The 25,016-nt window shown below is 39.3% G+C and overlaps 1 protein-coding gene across 9 annotated transcripts in view; it reads left to right on the top strand.

The window, feature by feature from the left end:
- Positions 1-25,016, top strand: part of DPP4 (dipeptidyl peptidase 4) — a 100,887-nt gene that overhangs the window by 74,068 nt on the left and 1,803 nt on the right. For all 9 annotated transcript variants that reach the window (XM_004375425.2, XM_023730472.1, XM_023730475.1 and 6 more), the window contains 7 exons: positions 191-260; positions 4,526-4,720; positions 7,295-7,349; positions 7,904-8,003; positions 12,708-12,772; positions 23,626-23,698; positions 23,964-24,037. In XM_004375425.2, the coding sequence (XP_004375482.1) occupies positions 191-260; positions 4,526-4,720; positions 7,295-7,349; positions 7,904-8,003; positions 12,708-12,772; positions 23,626-23,698; positions 23,964-24,037 (632 nt within the window). The remainder of the gene's footprint in view (positions 1-190; positions 261-4,525; positions 4,721-7,294; positions 7,350-7,903; positions 8,004-12,707; positions 12,773-23,625; positions 23,699-23,963; positions 24,038-25,016) is intronic.

Genomic DNA, 25,016 nt, shown 5'->3' with positions numbered 1-25,016 from the left:
TTTTAATATGGAAGAGAATGTTTTTATATCTTAAAGACATGCTGGATCCAAACAGTTCATTTCCTTTTTCTATTCTTATTTAGTACATTGTTAAACTCTAGATACAACTTATCACTGATGGAGATAAGGAAGGAAATCTTGTGCTAATAATTGTTGTTAACTTTACTAATTAATCTTTCTGTTTGTTTAGAATTTTGGTATCAGATGATCTTGCCAGCCCATTTTGATGAGTCCAAGAAATATCCTTTACTGTTAGACGTGTAAGTATTCAAGAGAAGGGAACGATTTAGAAGTTAAGCATCATATGTTTTTTTTGCCCAGTGCAGTTACTGAAAAATAGAGCCAAAAAATGCATCCTTGCTCTCTTCCTGAATCATTGTAAAGCAGTTTTACTATTTCCTCCTTCCATTTTGCTCTCAAAGCCTCAACCTATGTTTTCTTCCATCTTCCTAGTAGGGAACGTAGACATGCCTCTTCCATCATTGTGGCATATGGATTTTGTTTTGTTTTGTTTTGTTTCCTCTCACTCTTAAGGCAGTTACCAAAGAAATTCTTAAGTCCTGGACATTTTAACAAGCAAAAGATGGGTATTAACAGTCTTCACAATTTCCTTACTCCCCAAAGTTGCCCAAACATTTCCCATTGGTTGCTCTGTTCATTAGTCTCTGCTTCCTTTAGTTCCTCAAATACCACTTCCCGGTATTTTCCATTCCTGTTTTTGGTGAAGTGCTGAAAAGTTCTGAAACCACAGTCTTTGAAACAGCTAATGAGAATTCATGTGAACTCTAAAATATAGCAGATTTGTAAAATGTTTTTAGTAATTATTAAGAATGCATTTTAATTTAATCCTTTAAAAATTGTCCTGGCCTCACCCATAATGCCACAATGCCACTTTTCCTGTCCTAGCTTGCCTCATTTCTTTTATTAAAGCAAAACAAAACTAACAAGTGTTCTGAGTGACTGCCCTGTGTCAGGTGCTTAGTATAATTTGCCTTATTTTGTTCACATGGAAAACCTATGTGGTGGGTTTTATTGAGCACATTATCCCTTTCATGCCTGATGGTACATATAGTGACCATGAACTTTTTCAGCCCTGAGGTTTATTGGGAAGCTGCTGTACTGCTGATGGTGTGGGCTGCCGCAAGGCAGGGACTTTTATGACTGAATCCAAAGAAATGGGCATGTGCTGCAAATTACTGTTTTTACAGGGTATTGTATGAGGTGTCTGAATTTTTTACAGAAAAAATAGAAATTTTGAAAATTTCTATTTGTAACACATATGTACCAATAGACCCCAATTAGGACTCTGGGGTATAATTAGTGTTACATTATATGTACCACTAAGCATTTACAGGAGGCTTGTGCGAGAGGGCAAGAAAAAAAAATCCATACTACCTACCCAAAATTCAGACACACTCAGTGATTCAGCACGCTTCCATTAATGAAAACTCATGGTAGCAACAAAAAATTCAAAGCAGAAAATAATTGAGTCACCAAAGGGTTATATAGAAGAGAAAACTGAAGCTCAGGGACATCACTTTTCTGTTGTTACTACCAAAAGTGAAGCAATAGCTATTAGCATCATACACAGCCTTGCACTATAATCATTATTCCATGAAAGTCAAACATAAAAGCTCAAAGAAAGGTAACGATGGGTAATTTTAAACTTCCTGATGGGCTATTTGATTTTCATTTAAGACAATAACCTAATATTGACTGTGGTGACACTAATTTGCTTTAGGCTTTAGTCCCGATATTAAAAGAATCCTTAGGGAAAGAGTAATATTTTTTTTATCTTCTTTGATTCCCCACTAAGCGATTATTAGACCTCTTCTTCATTATAAAAACTATAAAAACCACAGTAAGTTTAGTGTCCATTTCTGTTCAGTTTTTTTCTTCTTCCTCACTTTTTTGTAATTTAATTTTTTTTTGTTAAGAATATACACAGCAAAACATACACCAATTCAACCATTTTACATATACAATTCAGTGACATTGATTACATTCTTCGAGTTGTGCAGCCATTCTCACTCTCCTTTTCTGAGTTGTTCCTCCCCCATTAACATAAACTCACTGCCCCCTAAGTTTCCTATCTGTCTTTCTAGTCACTGTTGTTGCTTTGATTCGATATAGATAGTTCTTAAAAGAGCATAATGCTCAAGGCAGACATTTTTTACTAGTTAAGCTAAACTATTGTTTGGTTTTAAGAAGACTTCAGGGTATATTTTTGGTTTAAGGTTTAAAGATTAACTCAGGGCAATAGTTTCAGGGGTTCATTCAGCCCACATGGTTCCAGAAAGTCTGGAGTCCATGAGAATTTGAAATTCTGTTCTGTACCATCCCCCTTTTGATCAGGATTCTTATACAGAATCTTTGATCAGAATGTTCAACAGTGGTAGCCAGGCGCTATCCAGTTCTTCTGGTCTCATGGCAAAGGAAGCAGTTGTTCATGGAGGCAATTAGCCACACATTCCATACCCTCCTCCTATTCCTGACTCTCCTTCTTCCTCTGTTGCCCCAGGTGAATAGAGACCAGTTGTTGTGCCTTTTATGGCTACTTGCAAGCTCTTAATACCCCAGGCACTACGAAACAAACTAGAAGGTAGAACAGAATGACTAAACATGTTATTAAGCCAGTTACCTGAGATGTCCCATGAAGCCATGACGCTAAACCTCCAACTCAGGGGACGAAATCCATGAGGTGTTTGGCTGTACATAAGCAGCCTCAGCAGCTGCTCGTTTTGTTGTTGTCGTTGTTGCTGTTGTCCCTCCTCCTCCTCTCTTCAGAGGTCGAAATCTTTGCTTTTTTTTTTTTTTTTAAAGTCCTTTTTAATTTCATGGGTTAGGTAATTTGAGACAGACCTAATATTAAGGCAAGCTGTTACTCTCTACCAACTTTAATGTCATTGAGAGAGCCAAGACATTTCACATGTTGTCAAAAAATGTTTGCTTGCCCAAGAAATACATGAATGCATTCTCCTTTTAAGCTGAGAATGTTACAGTATTTAGTTTAACATTAAATTACTAAATACAATTTTAAAAAATATTTTGTTTAAAACTAAAGTTTTTTTTAACTGCTATTGCTAAGAAAAAGGAAGAAAACATTAACAAAGGCAGGGAGGAAGGAACTGCCCAATCCTGTGTAGGGGATAGTGAGCGGGTAGGTAGGAGAGATGAGCGAGGGCAGCAGTAGTCAATGGAGAAGATCAGGGGCCAGAAGTCCTGTAGATCATTCAAAGATGACACATTGAAGTGAGATGCAATGAGCTATAGGGCGCTGCTCTTGATTAACAGAACAGTGAGAGGGCTTGAAGGAGATGGTGTGCACAGCTATGTGTGGAGTAGATGGTAGCCTGTTGTCATAGACTGAATAGTGTCCCCCCAAAAATGTGTGTATCAATTTGGCTGGGCCATGATTCCTGGTATTGTGTGATTTTCCAGTGTGTGGTAAATCCTGCCTCTATGATGTTAATGAGGCAGGGTGGGCAGCAGTTGTGTTAGTGAGGCAGGACTCAGTTTCCAAGACTGGATTGTGTCCTGAGGCAATCTCTTGAGATATAAAAGACAGAAGTGAGCAGTGAGATGGGAGACCTCATACCATCAAGAAAGCAGTGCTGGGAGCAGAGCACGTCCTTTGGACCGGGGTTCCTGCTTAGAGAAGCTCCTAGTCTGGGGCAACACCGAAGAGAACAAGGCCGACAGAGAGAAAAAGGCTTCCCCTGAAGTTGATGCCCTGAATTTGGATTTTTAGCCTACTTTAAATGTGAGGAAATAAATTTCTCTTCGTTAAAACCATCCACTTGTGGTATTTCTGTTATAGCAGCACTAGATGACTAAGACACCTGTAAAAACTGCAGATGCAAGAGAGTTAAACATGTTAATAAATAGAATGCAAAACAGTATACCTATTTTCCAGTACAATCTATTTCTTTCTCCTTTGCAGTTGGAAGTAATAGCATTCATTTGTATTTTGGTGCATTCCGCAATGATTTGTTTAGAGTGTGCAACATTGTGCTGGGAATTGTAGGAAATGGAAAACATGATACAGCAGTCAGAGTGTTCAAGGATGTTACAACCTAGGAAATATACTTGCAGTCTAGAAGTGTTTGTAAACTGAGATATATTCAAGATACACCCTAAAGATATATTCAAGGCTGCATTTATTGTCATCAGCATTATTATTATCATCACGATTATTTCATTACACAGCTCCCTCTCCCAACTATCAGGGTAATAATTTCTTTGGTTTCCAAGATATAAAATATTTAGACAATGTCAGCCTGTGAAGTCTGTGTTGGATAATAATCTTCAAAGATAAAACTGATGGGCATCTTTGCAGGAAACACAGCCACTAGATTTGTGTTACCAGGTTTTAGAGGATCCATTCTGGACACCTTGGCGGCTGGCATGATTTCAGGCTCATGATCAGGAAAAATGTACATTTCTTGTCCACAGGGAAGAGAAATGCTAGTACTCTTCATTTGATGGAAAACCACGAAAGCTAACAATTTGGAATCTTTCACAGATATGCAGGCCCCTGCAGTCAAAAAGCAGATACTGTCTTCAGACTCAACTGGGCTACTTACCTTGCAAGCACAGAAAACATTATAGTAGCTAGCTTTGATGGCAGAGGAAGTGGTTACCAAGGAGATAAGATCATGCACGCAATAAACAGAAGACTGGGAACGTTTGAAGTTGAAGATCAAATTGAAGCAGCCAGGTGAGTGACTAAGTGATGAGTTCAAAGGTCATCTGATTTTTTTTTCAATTTATAGTTTAATGTCATAAAGTGTAAAGAATTTGCGTTGTCCTGGGATGAATTTGTAACCTTTCATTTTGGGGGTAGATTTTTAGTGAAGGTTATCATATTTAGATAAAAATCTATATCATTACAGATTTATATAAAGTTAAAAAAAAAAAGCATTTCCCAAATTCCTCTCTGTGTGCGAGCATAGAAAGGTAGTTGATATATGCTACCGTCATCTAGGAACAGACTCCAAATTCATCAAACACATGTGGACAAACTGAAGGATAAATGTAAATAAGCAAACCCATCCTTGTAGTCAAGGATAAGCAGGAGAGTGACAGCCGTGGAGTACAAGGAGTGGCTTATACAGCCTGGGTCAGAAAATTATGGAGCACAATCATCATTGGTCACAATTATAAGGGCTTCATTAAGTATGAATCACATCTGATCTTGTACTTTCCAGAATGGGACTATACATTGATGTGATTTGACTTAAGAGAGATTTTAATCATGAATAATGGTTACCATTTAATGAGCACATAATGAGGGAAGTGTTTTACCTGCATTGTTATTGAAGCTGCACAGCAGTGCTTGGAGGTGGGTATTCTATCGCCACATTTCAGGTAAAGAAATGGAGGCTCTTAGGGTAGGTAACTTCCCAAGTGTGACAGGATTTGGATCTAGGTCTCTCTCCAATGCTTACATTCTACTGCATTCAGCTGGTAAATGGGAAACGTAATCTTTGAGTTTCCACGACCAACTGTACAGATATGTGGGGAAGCATAACAAGTGGGATGGTTAAAAACAATGCTGTTAAATCAAAAACCAGGAAATGCAGAGTCACAAATAATTAGATGGGTGGAAAGAAATACCTTTGAGAAAATGAACAACCAAAGAGAAGAAGATGGCAGACCATTTATTAAGTATCCGCAAGTGGATGAAGAGTTAGATTAGAGAGAGGGCAAATTTGTTCCAGAGCGAAGCTGTGAAATAAAAGTGAGTTTTTATCTATCCAGACTGGTTCTGTGAGAAATAGGGCATGGTTTACAGGGCCCCTCAAATCTGACCAACTCAAGTCCTAAAATTACAGAATTGACTACCCTCAATACACAACTCTAGTTAAAAAGATAATGAGATGTGATGTATTCATACAATGGAATACTATTTCAGCAACAAAAAAACTATACACAACAACAGGGATGAATCACAGGAGCAGACTGGTGAATGAAAGAAGCTGGACACAAAAGTGTAGATCCTGCATGATTCAATTTATAGAAAGTCCAAAACCAGGCAAAATCATCTAATCAAAATAGAAGTCACTTCTGACAAAGGTCCAAATGATACGTGATTACCTGTCAATTTTCAATTTGTGAATTTGATTACACAAATTCAGGTAAAATTTTTATGGAATCCAATTAAAAAAAATATTTCTTTTTGTTCTTTTGCAAACAAGGAAATGACTGGGAGGCTTCTGGGGTGCCAGTAATGCACTCAATCTTGATTCAGGTTTCAAGGATATGTACACTTTATAAAGATGTATCAAGTTGTATGCTTAAGATTTGGTACACATTTCTGCATGTACATTATTCTTCCATTTTTAGAAGTCTACATTGAGAAGATAAGTTGAAACTACTTATTTTTAATTTTTCTCTAATATTGCTTAACTCAGAGCAGCCTAAAACACAGATTATCAATTGATAACCCAAAGACTTTCAAAGTCACGTATTGGTCAGTGCGAGACTGTCCTGCCTCCCTCCCTCCACAGTACACCAAAATTAAGTCTCATTTGCTAGATTTTTAAAAATTTCCCTAGGGTTTTGTTTTGCTTTAATTGTGGTAAACTATATATAGCAATACATTTACCATTTCAGCCATTTTTATGTGTCCAATTCAGCGAACAAATTGCCTTTGATGTAAGGTTACAAATAGGTGCACAAAAACATTTTGCTCATTTCTTTCCATGGATATCATTCTGAACACAGTTTAAAGGCAAAAAAACTTCCTTAATCCATCAAAGAAAAATTACTTTGCTGAGCTAACTAATCAACACTCAACATAGAAGAGATTTATTTAGAGACTAGTGTTTTAGTTCTCAGGTAGGGGGTCCGGAGACATTCTAAGCCCTACCCAGATGTTCTCCTTGCCCCCATGTTTCTCCGTTGCAGGAGCAGCCTCTCTTGAACTGAAAAACATCTGGAGAGATTTAAATTCAATTATGTAAAGAAAAGTGCATCTGGGCTGCAAATTTTTATATAAAGCTGTGAAAAAAAACTGCCAGGATTTGTTTTCTGTAAATCACAGACACACATACATACACACACAGACAAAATTTTTATGGACTCCAACAAGAGTAAACCTTGTTCATCTGGACCTTAAGTTCAAATGGTAGACATTCTAGACACTTATCTCAGGTGTTGATTTGATTGCTGGCAGTAATTAGTCTTAGTTTTTAATAGAATGAAGTAGAGAACAAATGGCAGGGCTTCACATTTGTGCACTTATCTTAGTTTTCTCTACTAATTCATGGACTTCTTCCATGTGTTTTAGACAATTTTCAAAAATGAGATTTGTGGATGACAAACGGATTGCAATTTGGGGCTGGGTGAGTAGCTGTTTGGCTGATGAGTCTGTATGCATTCCTTAGTGAGTATAACCCAGAGCAGGATAATTTATCTTTTGTATGTAAACATTTGGAGATGAAAATCGTGTGTGTATCATTTTTAAGCTAAGAGAGCCAGAGAAAATGTCTGAGATCTCTAGGCAGTGACCTTCTAGACTCTGTACTGAGCCATGTTTACAACTTTGTTTACTGTGATGAGGGAGGGATGTAGGAAAGGAGGGATACTTTCCTATGAGTCAAAAGCAGTAAAGATTTAGTGTTAGTTTGTTTTTTTCTTTGAATTGATACTACCCATTTACCACGGTCAGCAAATTTTTCATGCATTTTCTCCTACATCTAGCATTAAAACGGACCAGGTCTCTGAAGTGTAGTCTTTAGAAACTGCCAATTAAGGCCAATTTAAGCCTGGTCTACCATGCTTTCTATCTCTAAAGAGGCACAGTATATAAAGATGTGAGAAATGTGGAAACTGCGACTTGCTTACCATATGTCCCTATTCCTTTACCTCCATAAAAATAACTCTTTCTGTTCCTTAGTCATATGGAGGGTATGTAACCTCAATGGTCCTTGGATCGGGAAGTGGCGTGTTCAAGTGTGGGATAGCTGTGGCACCTGTATCACGCTGGGAGTACTATGGTATGTAATTGCAGTCAAGGCACAAAGAGATACTGAGCGTTGACCTTCAAATTCCAGTGATAAAACCATTCCTTTTTGAGTTTCAGCGTTTCTACAGTGAATAAACAGATTCATCTCAGAAGTACTTTATGGGTACCCATAATAAGATGTTCTCATTTATACTGCGATTGTGAAAGACTGTGTGATATTAATTATATAAGTTATCTACACATTTAGTTACTTATCAATATAGTCTATTCTAAAATTTCAAAATAGTCCCAGTGCTACATTTCTACAGATAAAATCTGCCTTTTCTTTATTTTAATTTGAAGTTTGGGCTTCACATATTAGCACAATTGGAGAAAACGTGTATCTCTTTCCCCTCAGGTAAAGGTCAAATATAAGCAGGGCTTTGGATGGAAAGGTAGTCCCTGGGTGGAGCAAATGGTTAATGGGCTCAGCTGCTAACCAAAACGTTGGCGTCCACCCAGAAGTGCCCCAGCAGAAAGGCCTGGTGATCTACTTCTGAAAAATCAGCCATTGAAAACCCTGTGGAGCACAGTTCTACTCTGACACAGATGGGGTCACCATGAGTCAGAATCGACTTGACGGCCACTTTTTTTTTTCTTTTTAGTGGGTGGAAAGAGGAAAATAGGGGCAGGAGAATTCTAGTTCTGAGGAGTTTTATTTTCTTCCACTACCTCAAAGTAGTTGAAAGCCACTCTAAAATATTCTCTTCTTCATTAAGAAAATCTTACTGTATAAGGCATCAAACATATGTATACACGTAAGGCTGTTATTCCCAAGGGAAAGGGGTGAGCGGTAGAGGACTAAGTAGGAGGGAGAAGTCAGAGGTGGTGAAGAGATGAATTATTCTCCTATCCTCTTCTGACCCCATCTCAAGGCCCTTATGTAGTATAAGGATAGAGTCATTGATAATGAATATGCTCTTTAAATAGTTCATATCCTAATCCTAATCCTGTGGAAATCTATTTTTAAAGTCTCTCCCAGTCAAAAGAAGCCACTATAAAAACAAAATCAAACAAATAAACAAAACACCAAAAAACACTGCTATCATTCAGATAAAAAATTGGAGAGCGTAGTTAGGATTTGATCCACACACAATGGATTTTTTTCATATAATACTTTTCTGCTTGATATTAGTTATTCTATTGGATAGCTTGTTTTTGGAGACCTCTGCTGTTCAATAAGATAATAGAAACAATCTTTCTGAGTTTGGAAACGTGGTAATAAGAAGAAAATTTTATTAAATGTATATAGACCAACCGAAAATATAGGAAACTTTCTAGAGTTCTTATACATGTGTAAATTTGAACAATTTTGCTCAAAGATCTGATAGAAACAATACATAAATGCTGTTCAAAGCGTATTTCTAAAAGTTGAGAACTGAATTATGTTGTTGTTTTTTTAAATTTCAGATCTCACACATGTAAACCTGGTTAGCATAAATAAGAAAGGGATATTGTGCTCTATGATAAGCAGAACTGAAGTCTGCATCTGTTCTGGGAAGAATTTATTTTGGCCTTAAAGGCCATTTTTCCCCTAAGTTATTAATATTTAATAACAACCCAGTATTAATTATTAAATATTAGTAACAACTCAAGTTATTAATATTTAAATCTTAAGCTAAAAAATGGGTGCTTTATGAAGATCTTATATTTTAAAGCTTAGTGTCCTCTAGATATATAAATTTACATATAGTCTGTATTTATTTTAATCAAAATGATAAAATATTGCTGTTATTCTTTTTGGAGGAAAATACTTTGATTTTCATAGAAATGACATGAAGAATACATATGGAACAACTAATGCTTATATCGATGTAGTTTTTAGTCTATAGTGCCAGTCATCTAAAAAGAGTCAGAATGTTCTGATGGTTGAGGCTCAGATGAAACTTAAAAGATTAATGAAATCAGTTTTAAAATCGCAGTACAGTTGGAGTGAAATTCAAGCCATTAACCTACATAGGACAATGGCAATATGTCACTCACTTATTTCCTGTAATCTGGTATTTTTTAATGCATAGGACTTTTTTTTTAATTGTTCTTTCAATGAAGGTTTACAGAACAAACTACCTTCTCATTAAACAGTTAGTACACATATTGTTTTATGACATTGGTTAACAACCCCATGACATCTCAGTACTCTCCCTTCTCAACCTTGGGTTCCCTATCACCAGCTTTCCTGTCTGCTTGTGCCTTCTAGTCCTTGCCCCTGGGCTGGTGTGCCCCTTTGGTCTTATTTTGTCCTATGGATCTGTCTAATCTTTGGCTAAAAGTTGAACCTCCAGAGTGACTTCATTACTGAGCTAAAAGGGTGTCCAGGGGCCATAGTCTTGGGGTTTCTCCAGTCTCTGTCAGACCAGTAAGTGTGATCTTTTTTTGAGTTAGAATTTTTTTGGTTCTACATTTTTCTCCAGCTCTGTCTGGGACCCTCTATTGTGACCTGTGTCAGAGGAGTCAGTGGTGGTAGCCGGGCACCATCTAGTTGTACTGGACTCAGTCTGGTGGAGGCCATGGTAGTTGTGGTCTGTTAGTCCTTTGGACTAATCTTTCCCTTGTGTCTTTAGTTTTCTTCATTTCCCTTGCTCCTGAAGGGGTGAGACCAGCAACGTATCTTAGATGGCCACTCACAGGCTTTTAAGACCCCAAACGCTACTCACCAAAGTAGAATGTAGAACATTTTCTTTACAAACTATGCTATGCCAGTTGAGCTAGATGTTCCCTGAGACCATAGTCCTCCTAGCCCTCAGCCCAGTAATTCGGTCCCTCAGGGAGTTTGGATTTGTCCGTGGAGCTTCCATGACCTTACTGTGAACAAGTGGTGCTGGCTTCCCCAGTACTATGTACTGTCTTACCCTTCACCAAAGTTACCACTTATCTATTGTCTATTTAGTGTTTTTCCACCCCACCCCTCCCCTCCCTCCTAACCATCAAAGATTGTTTAGTTTTGTGTGGAAACCTTTCCATGAGTTTTTATAGTAGTGGTCTCATACGATATTTGTCATTTTGTGATTGACTTATTTCACTCAGCATAATGCCCTCCAGATTCATCCATGTTTCGAGATGCTTGGCAGATTCATCATTGTTCTTTATCATTGTGTAATACTCCATTGTGTGTGTGTACCATAGTTTGTTTATCCATTCATCGTTGATGGGCATCTAGGTTGTTTCCATCTTTTTGCTATTGTGAACAATGCTGCAATGAACACGGGTGTGCATATGTCTATTCGTGTGACGGCTCTTATTTCTCTAGGATATATTCCTAGGAGTGGGATTGCTGGATCATATGGTATTTCTATTTCTAGCTTTCTAAGGAAGCGCCATATCATCTTCCAAAATGGTTGTACCATTTTGCATTCCCACCAACAATGCATAAGAGTTCCAGTCTCCTCACAGCCTCTCCAACATTTGTTATTTTCTGTTTTTTTTGATTCGTGCCAGTAATGCCGGGATGAGGTGATATCTCATTGTGGTTTTGATTTGCATTTCTCTAATGGCTAGTGATCACAAGCATTTCCTCATGGGTCTGTTAGCTGTTTGAATGTCTTCTTTGGTGAAGTGTCTGTTCATTTCCTTTGCCTATTTTTTAATTGGATTATTTGACTTTTGATTATAGAGGCGTTGGCTTTTCCTGTAGATTTTAGAGATTAGACCTTTGTCAGATTTGTAATAGCCAAAATTTTCTTCCAGTCTGTAGGTTCTCTTTTTACTCTTTTGGTGAAATCTTTTGTTGAGCATAAATGTTTAATTTTCAGAAGATCTTAACAGGGCATCTTTTAAAAGTTATTTCAGATTTTTAAAGTTATATGAAATTCAGCCACAGTAAATTTTTTCAATCATCTTTTAGGGATATACATATGTGTGTGTGTGTGTGTGTGTGTGTGTGTGTGTATGTAATTTAATTATTTTAAAATTAGGCAAAAATATGTTTGATTATCCAAAATAACGAAACCAGTTGTACAACCTATTTTTTCACCGTATAGAAAAGAATGTATGCCATTTCAGCAGACAGATATTAATGTTATCTTTTTTCACAACGCTCAAACAAAATTCAGTCCCCTCCACATAAAGAGAGTGAAAACAAATGTTCAACTTGCATTAAGATGGAGTAGTTGAGCTGACATGTGGGCATACAGCAAACACATAACTGAATTCTTTCATTATATTGAATTCCAACCTGCCAAGAAAATAAAATGTTATTTAGGTAAGCAACTAGTAATTGGGCATCATCAGAGTTTTCCAGAAGTAAAGGAAATAAAGTATCATAAATGAGTATATGTACTTTGTTCAGGACCTAAAAATCCAAGACAATTGAGGCATTACATGTCTTCCTAATTAAAATTCTTTGAGAGGGTCAGAAGATAATGTAAAGCCTCTTAGTACTTCACATTTGGGTTTTCTGCAGGTGGATTTATTGATTGTTTTCCGTCATCTACTAGTTGGATTTCTTTCTGCCACGATCGTAAAAGTTAAGTGGGAATGGTTAGGGCTGAGTACAGAAAGGCATGAGTCTGAGAAGGTGTCAAGAAATCAGTGTCTCTGGTTGCATTAGCTAGTCAAGTAAGAATGATCTGTAGGTGTACTTCTGAGTGTAACACTATATACCGATACCTGAGTTAAGACACAAAAATAGATAAAGTAACCCAACAAAAGGAAGAAAAGTTTTTATTGTATGAATTAAGTTTTTCCTTTTCCATCACAGACTCAGTGTACACAGAACGTTACATGGGTCTCCCAACTCCAGAAGACAACCTTGACCATTACAGGGTAAGAGATGAGGAACTATACCTATTTTATAACCGATTTATAAGTTGTTTAAGAACATGTTTAAGTGTATCTATTCTGGAAAATATATGTTTTTATATCCAATAAAATTCTTGTTAAAAAGAAATAACACAGGTGGTCTAGAGATACTCCATTAGCCTCCCCTACTATATTCTGCATAATTACAGTCTTAATCATATGCTATATAGGTCACAATATGCATTCATTTTGAAAATACAAAGCAACACCAGATAATTACTTTAATTATAAAAATTTCAGTTTAGAAAACAACATGTTAACTTCAACATACTCTGTAGAGCCTAGAAGACTATCTAAACTTCTAGCTATATATTAAAATTTCTCATGATATTATCATAATTAAGATGTATGTGAAAAACCAAAAAACCAAACCCACTGCCATCAAGTTAACTCCGACTCATAGTGATCCTATAGGACAGAGTAGGACTGCCCCATAGTTTCCAAGGAGCTCCCAGTGGATTCGAACTGCTGACCTTTTGGTTAGCAGCCAAACGCTTAACCACTACGCCTCCAGGGTTTCCAGCTTAAGTACAGACAGTTTGATTTTATCTGTTACTTCTAGCTTTAGTTATCAAGGCTTGTGTATGTGTGTGTTATGGGTTTGTGTTTGTTTCTCTATGTGTGTGTTTATCTCTGCTTTTCAGTCAAGATAGAAAAGTAACAATCTGTAGAGTGAGATGCACAAATCATCTCATCCTACAGAGGTGTTATCTAAGGTATGGCAGGTATAGCAAGTGGCCTGGGCTCCACTTAAAGGGGGGTGGGGGTGCCACTGAACAGTTTCTGTTAACCATCACAGTTTCCATCATCAGCTGTGAGAGATCATTTAGCAAGTTAAAACTAATACTTTCGTATTTGAGAGCGTCCTTGGGTCAACGCCTGGTGGTGTAGTGGTGAAGAGTTACAGCTGCTAACCAAAAAGTCAGCAGTTTGAATCACCAGGTGCTCCTTGGAAACCCTATGGGGCAGTTCTACTCTGCGCTGTAGGGTCGCGATGAGTTGGAATCGACTCGAGGGCAATGGGTTTGGGGTTTTTTTTGGTTTTTGGGTCAAGGAAGACTGTGTGATCTTGCTCTACTGAGTGTAGAAAGAGAAGAAACTGAAAAACGACATTGAGCTCGTCATAGACCAGTGTTCATCAGTGAAAGCACGGTAGGTGCAGTTGTAATTTTCATATAGTGCCAGAGTGTGTTAAGTAAAAGATTAACGAGCTTGAACTGTATTTCTGAGCTGATATTACAGTAAAGTTATCTAAAAGTTAGGTGTCAGATAGTTGGACAGGGGCACAATTTCAGTACTTGCGATAGGCGCAATTTTCCATAGATACGCCTCTGCCTACAAAGCAGTCCCATAATCAGGTTGTCCCCATGTCTGCTGATGCTTGGGCTCAGTTAATTCTTCCCAGTCTTTCTCCTCCACATCCACTAGGCTGCTTTAGACATCCTTTCTTCAAACCACATTGCTGTTGTTGTATGACCTTTCTCCTTTTATAACAATAAACTAATGTATCTCTCGTCTTTCCACACTCCAGTCCATTCCACACAGAGCTATGAGATTAGCCCTCACCCACAACACTTTAATGGTCCCTCGTTGTGTGCTCAGCTAAGTTTTGTCTTCACTCTTTAACCAGGCATTCAATACCCTTTATATAACAGCTCAGTTTACCTGGAATGCTCACTGTTCTCTGAATGTTTCTGGGTCTTTCCATTTTGTGCCTTTGCTCATGCTGTTCCTTTTGCTGGAAAGTCATTTCCCTTCCATCTCCATCTGTTATGAAACCTGTACCGCTCTCCCAGTGGAGAAGGGCAGCATCCCCTTTTGAAGCCCATGACATTTTCTCTATCTCTTAATCCTCATTTTATTCTATTTTAGATTAACAATTATTTTGTGCGTGTTTTTCCCTCTGCAATATTGCTAGCTACTCAAGGCTTTCCTCAATATTGTATTTGGATTACCTAATACGAAGCATAAACCTTAAAACCTTTCCTGATTTCATTAAACAATCTCTATCAGAGTTGTATTTCTCCGTCACTTCTCTCATTTTACAACTTGAATTTTCTTGTTAATGAACAGACCACAATGCTTAAATTTGAACACCACCCCTCCTGTGGTACATTCTATTTACTAAGTTGCCACAGATCTTTCTCAGAAGCTCCAAAGTACTAAAAGCTCCTGAAACGTTAGAGGTGAACTTGCCAGGACCCTAACTCAGACTCTAGAACATGGTGCATTATGCGTCAAAAGTTCATTTAAAAATCCCATTCTAAACTAGAAGCCCACACCCTGACATCTAAGCAAGTCCACAGTACCTATCCTACTTCCCTTGATAAACATTAGCTAACAAGGTGTTTCTTCCTCAAGCAGTCCTCCTCAACAGAGGATAATACATTTTAATCTGCCATTTCAACCTGCCTCTTTTTCCAGTCTTTCCTATAGGCTTCTCCTTCCCACAGAAGAACCCCTCTTCCCCAACTCTACCCCCCACTGCGGCGGCCATTTTCATCTTTCCCCTTAGGTGTTCGCTGCGTGAGGTAGTCATGTAAATAGAAGTCACTTCCTACTGCCAATGGCAACACATGCACACTGGGTGCACCAAGTCAGTCTTTCACTTCACTGCACAGATGGCACTAGAGGACTGTTTAGTCCTTCCACGCCAGGAGTCGGGTTTTCTTGGCACAAAATTTATTGCTGGCAATGGACACATTAAAACTGCCAGTACGAGGGAGCTAAAGGTTCCCAGTGTGTTACTCAGAGGAATTATTTGGGAGGGTGATAGTTAAGGTGGGCAGGAGAAAGTGAGGCAAATGCTTTAACTGAATTGTTTCCACTGTGGTAAGTTGCTTCCTGTATTGTGGAGAACTGAATCTAAGGGTCTATTTTTGGTGCACAGCAGGCTTCAGGAGAAAGCTGCCCTCCTTTGTTTTTTAAATGAGTCTGTGCTTTTGTCTTTGGCAAGAATACATTCAAAGATTCTATTTTCCTCCAAGGCCCCAGCTGCCCCTCTGGACCCCATCTTTTACGCTTCTTTCCCTCCTTCCCAGGTTGTTTTTATTTTCCTCTCATCTCTCTCTTTCTTTCTCTGTCTGTATCTCTCTCCTTCCTTCCCTCCTTCCCTCCCTCCTGCCCTCTTTGAAAAGACAAAGAAGCCAATTCCTTAGAGGTTTTCACCACCCTGTGCATTTGTGTGGGTCGGACGGAAATGTTTTGAAAACAATTCACATTTAGTTGAGCTGGTTGACACTTTTTAGTACATTGAGGATATGAATGCCCAAAGTATGTAATAAGTAAGGCCCTGATCTTTGCCCATGTTCCCAGCAGACATACCCTTTCAGCTAAAGAACCATCCATACAGCAACCAGAATCATAGCCTCTGGAAAAGAATGTCATTTTTAATAAAAGTCAAAAGAGAAAAGGATTCATTATTAGGTCATTGATGATCTGAATTTGGAAGCATTTATAGAAATCCACATCACCAAGAGAAGCACATCTTGTGAAATAAAGCTCCTCCTTACCACCTAGGAGAGGGAATTAGAGGAACATTTTGCATACTCAAGTGGGACAGGCAGGGATGCTATGTACAGTTGTTCAGTTTGTGCCCTGCTGGAAGCTAGTCTGTGCTCCATTTGCTAAAGCTTGCACCTTTAGGGCTGCATCCAAGTGGAAGGAGTGCCATATAAACCAGGGAATCCTAGGGCTAAGGCTTTGACTCAATGCAGTGACAAAAGCAGTGAGTCCATAAGCTTTTTTTCGAGATAATCACCCACCTACTGCTAAGTAACAAAGCAGGAACACTTTTAATGGATACCGGGAATTCAAAATGGAAGGAAGTGGTTCATTTCCCTAAAACCCCAAGGAGCTGGCCCCAGAAGTTCTAATGTGGGCAGCCAGCGTGGAAGGGTAACAAGTCAGAACTAACGGGCAGTGTAGCTGTGTAGCAACACCTTTTCTGCAGTGAGTTCTTGGCCCACAGCAGACAGAAATGGTGACAGAATTTGAGCAAAGTAATCATATAGCCAAAGAGACAACCCCTACCACCAACAGCAATAAGCAGATAGCAATTATAGCCCCACCTGAGGAGTAGGTTTCTGAATAACATTGATGAATAGTTTCTCAAACGATCAGTCATCGGATTTGTAGTTAAACTTGTGCAGGTTAAAAAAAAAAAATTAGTAAGTGGTAGACTTTCTTTCATTCACCCATTCAAAGTGCCTAGTATTTTTTTTGTTTCATTTTGTTTTTCGATTGTCCGCCTTGTTGGTGAGAAAAAACATACACACAAAATTTTTGGAGAGAAATGAATAAGTAATAAAGCATGAGCTTGAATATGACAAATTGCTCAACATGTATGACATTGACTGGTGGTTTACAAATTGTGACTGTGGAGTCCCAGGAATTCTATACATTGGAAGCATGTAAGCAGGGGGAGGGGAGGAGCCAAGAAGTTAAGGTTTCACCTTTCCCTTACTTCTTTCCCACTGCAACCAGAGTGCATCCAGTCTCAGTTGTGTAATATTTTGGGCTTACATATAAGGACGTATTTGAAGAAAAGTTCTTTGGTTTAAAAAATAATTGCAAACGGTTTGCAAATGAGAGCAAACCATTGGTAGCTCTCATTTACTAAGTGCTTCTACAGCCAGATGCTGTTCTAAGCTCTTTACATAGATTATCAGATTTAATTCTCTCCCAAACTCTCTGAGATAAATGTTGCAATTATCATCATTTTACTGGCATGGAAACTGAGGCACACAAATGTTATGTAACATATTGAGAATTACAAAAGGGAGAGGGCATTTATCTGAAGCCACTAGAGAAAGATTCGGGGAGATGCAGAGGAAGAGCAAGGGTGCTTTTAATTGGTTATCTAGAGGAGAAGGGGCAGAATAGCACAGTAGATGAAGGAGTAGCAGGTAGAGCTGGTTTTCTGGGGATTTGAGAAGCAGGTCCAATGAAACCAAGGGATAACACAGAATAAGGGCTGCAGAAAGAATGGGCCAAATGGTGGCCAATAAGGCAGGACAGAAGACTGGGAAGAGAATGGATTTATGAATACACAGAGAAAGAAGTGAAAGATCAAGGGCAAGAGAAATGGGACCCAAGTCCTGAGCCTTATTGCCAAGAGAAGAGGGCAGCCTGGAACACACAGAAGGGACTGATTTAACTTGTAGAGGAGATTTATTTTGCATTTTGCTCAAAATTTGATAGGCTTTTGGCAAGTGTACGAAACAGTCATAGATTTGGCAGTCTTCTGCTAGCAGATTTGAAATGTTCAATCCTTAAGAACTGCTGCATCGTTAGGTTATGCAAAACAGGGTGCAATTTTGTAAATATGCCATCTTGTACTGATTTGACATTTGTTCTATTATCCCAGAATATGCCAAAGGGAGAGAGACCTTCAGATTTAAGCCAAACCTTAACTTGTTTGTTAAGTGCTGATAAAATGTTGACTGCTGTGTGATCTTTAAAGAAGCCAGTGATGCTTGGCGAGGCCTGAAGTAGAGCCCCCTGTCTGGGGTTGATGGGAGTTCTTTCCTTGGCATCTCATGGATACAGTTGTTTGATAGATGTAAACAAGTAAAATATCTGATATCGTGGGTTGATTTAATTTTTTTCTTAAACACTTTCTGTGGCTTGTGTTATGGCATTAATGGTATTTCCCAAAATGGCGTCATACAATATTATTTATGAGGCTTTGGTTGGAAGATGCATATAGCAAGCAGGTAACGTCCTCGTCTGGGTAATATCTCACTGCAGTGCAGTGGCTGTTTGCTCCTTCTGCAAGAGCCTGGAAATGACAGTGAGTTGTTCGGCTGTGATATGAAGGGACAGTATAGTGTAATGATAAGGAGCATGGGCTTTGGAGTTAGACCTATATTCAGTTTTCATTTCCACCACTTATTAGTAGTATGATTTTGGGAAGGTTATCTATGAATCTCAGTTTCTTCATTTGGGCAATGGGAATAATCAGACCTACCTCGCAGAGTTATTGAAAGGAATAAATGAATCACACACGTGTGCCTGCCATGGAGTAAGCTTTCAAAACATGGCAGCTGCCATCTTTATTTCCCTCAAGAAATAAATGGCCCTTATGATGCCTAGATGGCACAAGGGGGCAGCTTAAGAATTGTTCTACTGTCTGTTTCTCACAGTACTTTCCTACTCTTATCAGCTCCCTCTTTTATTTCAAAAATACAAAGATTTATTTGTTGGAAGGTAACTGAGGAACCAGCATGATCCAACAAGCAGCTACAGATGGTTCTTCTTGGGGCTTGAAGGAAAACTTCTCTCAGAGATGCTGTGGAATCGGCACTGCCACTGGACCAATCCTTCCCACTTCCCTTTGCCAGACTGTTGCTGGCAGCAGGGCTCTCCGGAAGTTTCTAGCCTCAGGAGAGTGCCAATTGCACCACCATTTGCATCCTTGCCCATTTATCACTCTGAGCTTCCTTTTTAGTAGTTGGTGATAGACTATTCAGCTTCTAACATAGTCATCCACTTCCTTTTTTACTTCTGATTCCATCAGTAGACAAAAGGGGATTATCCCATGGTGGTGGGTAAAAAGCACAATTGAAGTTTTTCTGATCGTTAATTGTACCTTAAGTCAAGGCATACAGGGCTTTCACTGGATTGGGTGTTGCATTTCACAGGTTAAAGTGCACTGTTCAAGTATGGCAAAGAATCTTGATCAAGACAATGGTCAGTGGTTCAAGAGGCAAGGTCACATAGCTGCCTTGTTCTGGGGGAAAAAAAATGTTCCCCCTGCAGCCTGAGAGACTTAAGGTGCATTTATGCCCCCGGACTGCCTGTCTCCTTTTCCCAGAGAGGTCCCTCCTGAGGCTTCTCCCAGGGAGCAGGGGAAGTGTGCATTGGAAATGGCACACTTATCTTCCATTGCAGGGAAAGCTTTTGTTTTATTTTTCTCTTGCTGCATTAAAGTATTTGTCTTTCTTTCTTTGTAGTGTAATATTGTTAATGTAAAACAATTTGCATCATGACACTTTTATCACAGTTTTCGTCTTTTTCTCAGTATGTTGCATTTCTCACCATGTCTAGTTCATCACAGCTACAGTGTGTACATCACAACATTTATCTTAGGCTCAGGGTTTTACTTGTTTATAAAAATTGTCTTCTTTCAGCCTGTATTCACTCCATTTAAGAAAAAAAAAAAAAAAAAAGGCAGCCAGAAACTGTTTTGGTCCAAACTCCAGTAGTTATCACATTCTTTGCTAACCGTCCTGTGTATTTATATGTCTCCTAACTATTACTCTATGTTTCAATGACATTTCTCAGTTTCATGGCTTGGGGAGGTTGTAGGAGCAGCTTTTGCTGTCCAAGCTGCTATGTAAAGAAGGGCCAGGAAGTGAGGTGAAGTGGGACGACACGGTTGCAGATCTGGGTGAGGCCTGGGTGTTAAAGTTGACTGTTTCCCACGAGCACAGACCTAGATTTAATTCTGGGAGAGACAAGGTGGGTGGAAACAGCAGCGCAGGCAGTGCAGGTTTAAAGCATGACTAGCAGACAGGAGCACTGAGGAGGACTCTAGCAGGGTGCTCCAGGGCGTGAGATGCAGAATATTAACGTTCCCTGTCAGAGTCAAGCCCCGGCTTTTCCTGTCTTCAGCTTTGAATGCTGCACAACAGCATCTCTTAGGGAAATTTATTTTCCCCTTTCCTCTCTGACAGGCAAACAATTGCTCAGGGCTCTGTTGCTATGTCGGGGTATATGTCACCTGCACAATCAGAAGCAAACGCCTCCCAAATCTCACAAGGCTGTGCAAACCGATCTCTCTTCTGATTAATCCAGTCTCAAAAAAGCATGGGGTCTCAGGAGCCAAAGGGTACCCAGTAAATTTGTGCACTTCAAATTCCAGAACAGTTAATTAACATTTTATGTCAGACTACTCCTTTGCTGGAGGATCCCATCAAGGGCAGCTTGGAGTTTTAGTAGAGACACCGTGCAGCATAGGAGTTAAAAAGGGGTTGTATGGTCAGAGTTTTTGTCTAGCTCTGACACTGCCTACAGATGTCACCTTCTGAATCTCAGTGTCTCCATCTATAAAGCAGGAGTGGCACATACATACCTCACAGGGATGTTGTGAGGATTAGATGGAATAATGTTCTAGAACTCTTTTATGATGCTTAGCACAGTGACTGGTACAGTCACTAATACACTAATGCTATTATTATTAATAGCACCATGGATGAATTGGAGCCCTGGTGGCACAGTGGTTAAGAGCTCAGCTGCTGACCAAAAGGTTGGAAGTTCAAATCCACCAGCCACTCCTTGGAAACCCTATAGGGCAGTTCTCCTCTGTCCTATAGGGTCTCTATGAGTCGGAGTCAACTCCACGGCAATGGGCTTTATGGGTGGATGGGTTGAAAGTGGGAAAGACATATCTCAGCCACTTTCGGAATGAGAATGTTTTATTCCATCTATCCCAGCTGTTCCCACTTGCTTCTGCAAAACTAGGACTGGATACTGAGGGTGGTACAAAATAAGTGTTTTGTAATTTATTTCGTTTGTTCATTTAATTGATACGAACAATACAGGCAAACCCTTTTTTCATGAAGCTTATGGTTTAAGGGGTTATATAAGAAATAAATATCGGTTGACTAGATTTAAAAAATGAGTGAATGAATGGGGGATGTTGGGATCGATGGATTCATACATGTATGGACTTATCTGGGTCATGTCACCAGATAAAAAGTTTCTTAAAAAATAAATAAGAGTGTGGCTTTCAATGAATCCTAGGTATTTCTTTTGAATGTCATGGGGAAACTCTCACTGTTGGTCAGAAATGCAGTATGTTCAGGATGAGTGGGAGGCCATTTGCTCTAAGCTTTTCAGGACAAGGTAGCCCTGGAAGCCTCAGGCACCTGAGACATTTTGGGTGACTCTATCCTCAAAGTTGTAGACATAACGTCTTTTTATCCAGAAACACTGTGTCATAGCAGTCCCACATCAGCATCAGCAATTTTAACTTCACACACACAAAAAAAGCTGTGCCATGTTTCTTGATTCCTATTTCTGTGAGGAACCAGAGGGACTATTCTTACTCCTTTTTTTTTTTTTACAGCAAACAAAGCCCAGAGAGCAGCCTGTCTCCATCCACACAGCTCACTTTTTTTTTTTTTGCTTTTTTTTTCGTCTTTTTATATAAATCAGGTCATACAATATTTGTCCTTTTGTGATTGGCTTATTTCACTAGCATAATGTCTTCAAGCGCCAGCCGTACTGTGTGCATCAAGACTTCATTTCTTCTACTGGCTGAGTAGTATCCCATTGTATGTAAAACCCGTGTCATAGAGTTGATACCGACTCATAGCAACCCTATAGGACAGAGTAGAACTGCCCCATAGGGTTTCCAAGGAGCAGTTGGTGGGTTCGAACTGCCAACCTTTTGGTTACAGCAGCTGAGCTTTTAACCCCTGCGCCACCAGGGTTCCTGCCCGTTGTATATTTGTACCACATTTTTGTTTATCTATTCATATGCTGATAGGCATTTAGGTGTTTCCACCTTTCGGCTATTGTTAATAGTGCTGCAGTGAACTTTGGTGTACAAGTCTCTTTTTGAGTTTTTGTTTTCAAGTCTTTTGAGTATACACCTAGGAATGGAATTGCCACACAGCTCCTTGATATTGAAGCTGGGACTAAAATAGAAGCAGCCTGACCTCAGCCCCATCCCCTTTCTGCTGGACCACCAAGCTCCCATCAGAAGTCTTTAACTGGAATTAGCTACAAAGATAACTGTAAAATACAAACCCGGGATCTCATAAAGTTGACTTAGAGTTGCCAAGATGCTTCAAGACTAGCTGGTTGATTTTAAACCCATAGAGAGGCTACTGCCCCTTCCTCTGCCAATTCATAATAAGAAAATAAAAACAGGCTGTAGCTCACCCCCTCCCAAAGGCACCACAGCATCTGTGGGGCATTAGCTACCTTCATCCCAACTTGGTAAAAATCTTCAAATTAAGATCAGTTGACCAGTGCTATGCTTTCAGGGGCTTTTTCATCTAAGGCCTCTGATTCTCATCCTACAAGCCCCTACCTGACTCAAGCCACAAAGCAGTCTACAAAAAGCTGACATCCTCAATTTTTTTTTTTTTTTTTATCCTGTTTACCTGGCTGCTTTAGGAATGACTTGGTCCAATAGCAGCATTTTCATTCTCACTACAGAATGAAGCAGACAACAGCCACCCACTGCTATTCGAAGGCCATCCTTGGTCTTTTTCACCCCCTCCCCTCCCATATGTTCCATTTGCCTAAGTTTTAAACATCTGTTCCCAAAGAGGTAATACTGCTTTTCATTCAGAACCTAGCAATGTAGACCAAAGTTCACATGACATATTGCAGAGTACGTTTAGTTGCAAATGCGATGTACAGGCTCTTTGAAATGTAGCATGTATGGCATCATGTGACACATTGTTGCCATGGCAATACACTTTTTGGCTGAACTACAGCATAAGCCCATGGAACATACATTGCTAATAAGAGACTATGCCCCGCGCTAATGCATAGGACGCCGCCAGTCTGGGATCCGGGACTCAAGGGGCTTTGCGTGCAGCCTCAGGGGCAGGTGCCCACTTTCCTACATGCGCAGGGAAGCTGTGGCACCCTCCCTTCCCAGTCCTGTCTCCCCAGCACCGGGCATGCTGTGCATCCTGCCATGCATGGAGACAGCATTTGCTTGAATATCGGTTTGCTATATTTTGTATCAAAGGGGGCCCCAGCTGAAAACATTTTATTTTGTAAACTGAAGTGAAAAATCAGTTTATGGCAGATCCTTTTTTGAATAATGACATTCTTTTTCCCAATTCCAGAATTCAACAGTCATGAGCAGAGCTGAAAATTTTAAGCAAGTTGAGTACCTCCTTATTCATGGAACAGCAGATGGTGAGTTTCAGTTAATTAGACTTTTTAGTATCACAGACAGGTTTGCAATTTCACTACTGACAAAACAAAAGCATGAGGGGCAAGACTGTTACATTTACTTCAATAAAACAGTGTTGCTTTCCATAACTCACTTGTCTTCGGCTAAATGGGAGGCTGAGTCCTAGAACTTCAGACAGTCCCTTTCTTCTTGTGCTTTTACCACCCTTTGGTATCAGAAAACTGGAGCAGCTATTAGCTACTTTATGTTTCCCTTCTCTCCCTGCAGATAACGTTCACTTTCAGCAGTCAGCTCAGATCTCCAAAGCGCTGGTGGATGCCGGAGTGGATTTCCAGGCAATGGTATAGCAAAACTTTGTGCAAGGGGAGGGAAGTTGCTGGTGGGGCTATGGTTTCCTCCCTCTGGACAACTTCTCTTCACAGAGGTCCAGGAGACAGGGAAGGAATTCAAAGGGTTTTTATTTTTCCAGTGTGAAGTCGGAGAAGTGATGCCCTTGATCACAGAGTGATGTTCAATAATTCTAGAGAGTTTGAGGTTGAGAAGTATAATATTGCATATCCTGGGAATGTCAAAACACTGCACTCCTGTCCATGTGATTGTTCAGTCTCTCCTTTCCCTATTTGGATTCAAAAGTAATCACTTATTTAGTAAATGTGTGGTAGAGTAATTCTAAAGTGAAACCAGCACGATAATAGCTCAGCTCAAATATGAAAATCCATTTCTGTCTAGGCTATTATTACTAGCAATTCTACCAACAGTGGGATATTAATAATCAGCACGCTTCAGCTTTTGCAATTGCCATGTTATCTTTTGTTGAATAACCACAGGCAATAAACAATTAGATTTGTTTTATAAAGTCAGAAATGGCTAGAACTGTTGCTGCCTAGGCAGAGGATATTTCTGGGTATTAAGGCAAATCCTTTTTCTGCTCTGGAGTTTTTCAGACTAAGAAGAAATGTGTGTGTTGCACTAAACATTTTAGTGTACAATGCAGCCTTCTTGTTTGTTCTAGCCAGAAAAGCTTGCTTTTCCCCACTCTCTTCTAACATACATGCTTTGCTCTGTGCTCAGTTCAAATGCTGCCTGCTGTATTGAAGTATAAATCATTTGGATCCTGAGAAAACTGACACATATCCTTTGGGTCAGGTTTTTATACGAAGTTAAGATTTATTTTTCTTATAAGGTTTATTTTTTCACTATTCAAAGAGAAGACATGATACACTAATTAAGCAGTTTTTAAAAGTTAATTGATGTCTCATAATATATGTTTGTCTAGCAATGACTTTCTACTTGTTTAATATGGATGAATTGATACATTTT

Source organism: Trichechus manatus, unplaced genomic scaffold, assembly GCF_000243295.1.
Source record: "Trichechus manatus latirostris isolate Lorelei unplaced genomic scaffold, TriManLat1.0 scaffold00036, whole genome shotgun sequence".
NCBI classification, from domain to species: domain Eukaryota; kingdom Metazoa; phylum Chordata; class Mammalia; order Sirenia; family Trichechidae; genus Trichechus; species Trichechus manatus.
The sequence above is the reverse complement of the archived record's forward strand: the minus strand, read 5'-3'. Positions and strand labels throughout refer to the sequence as shown.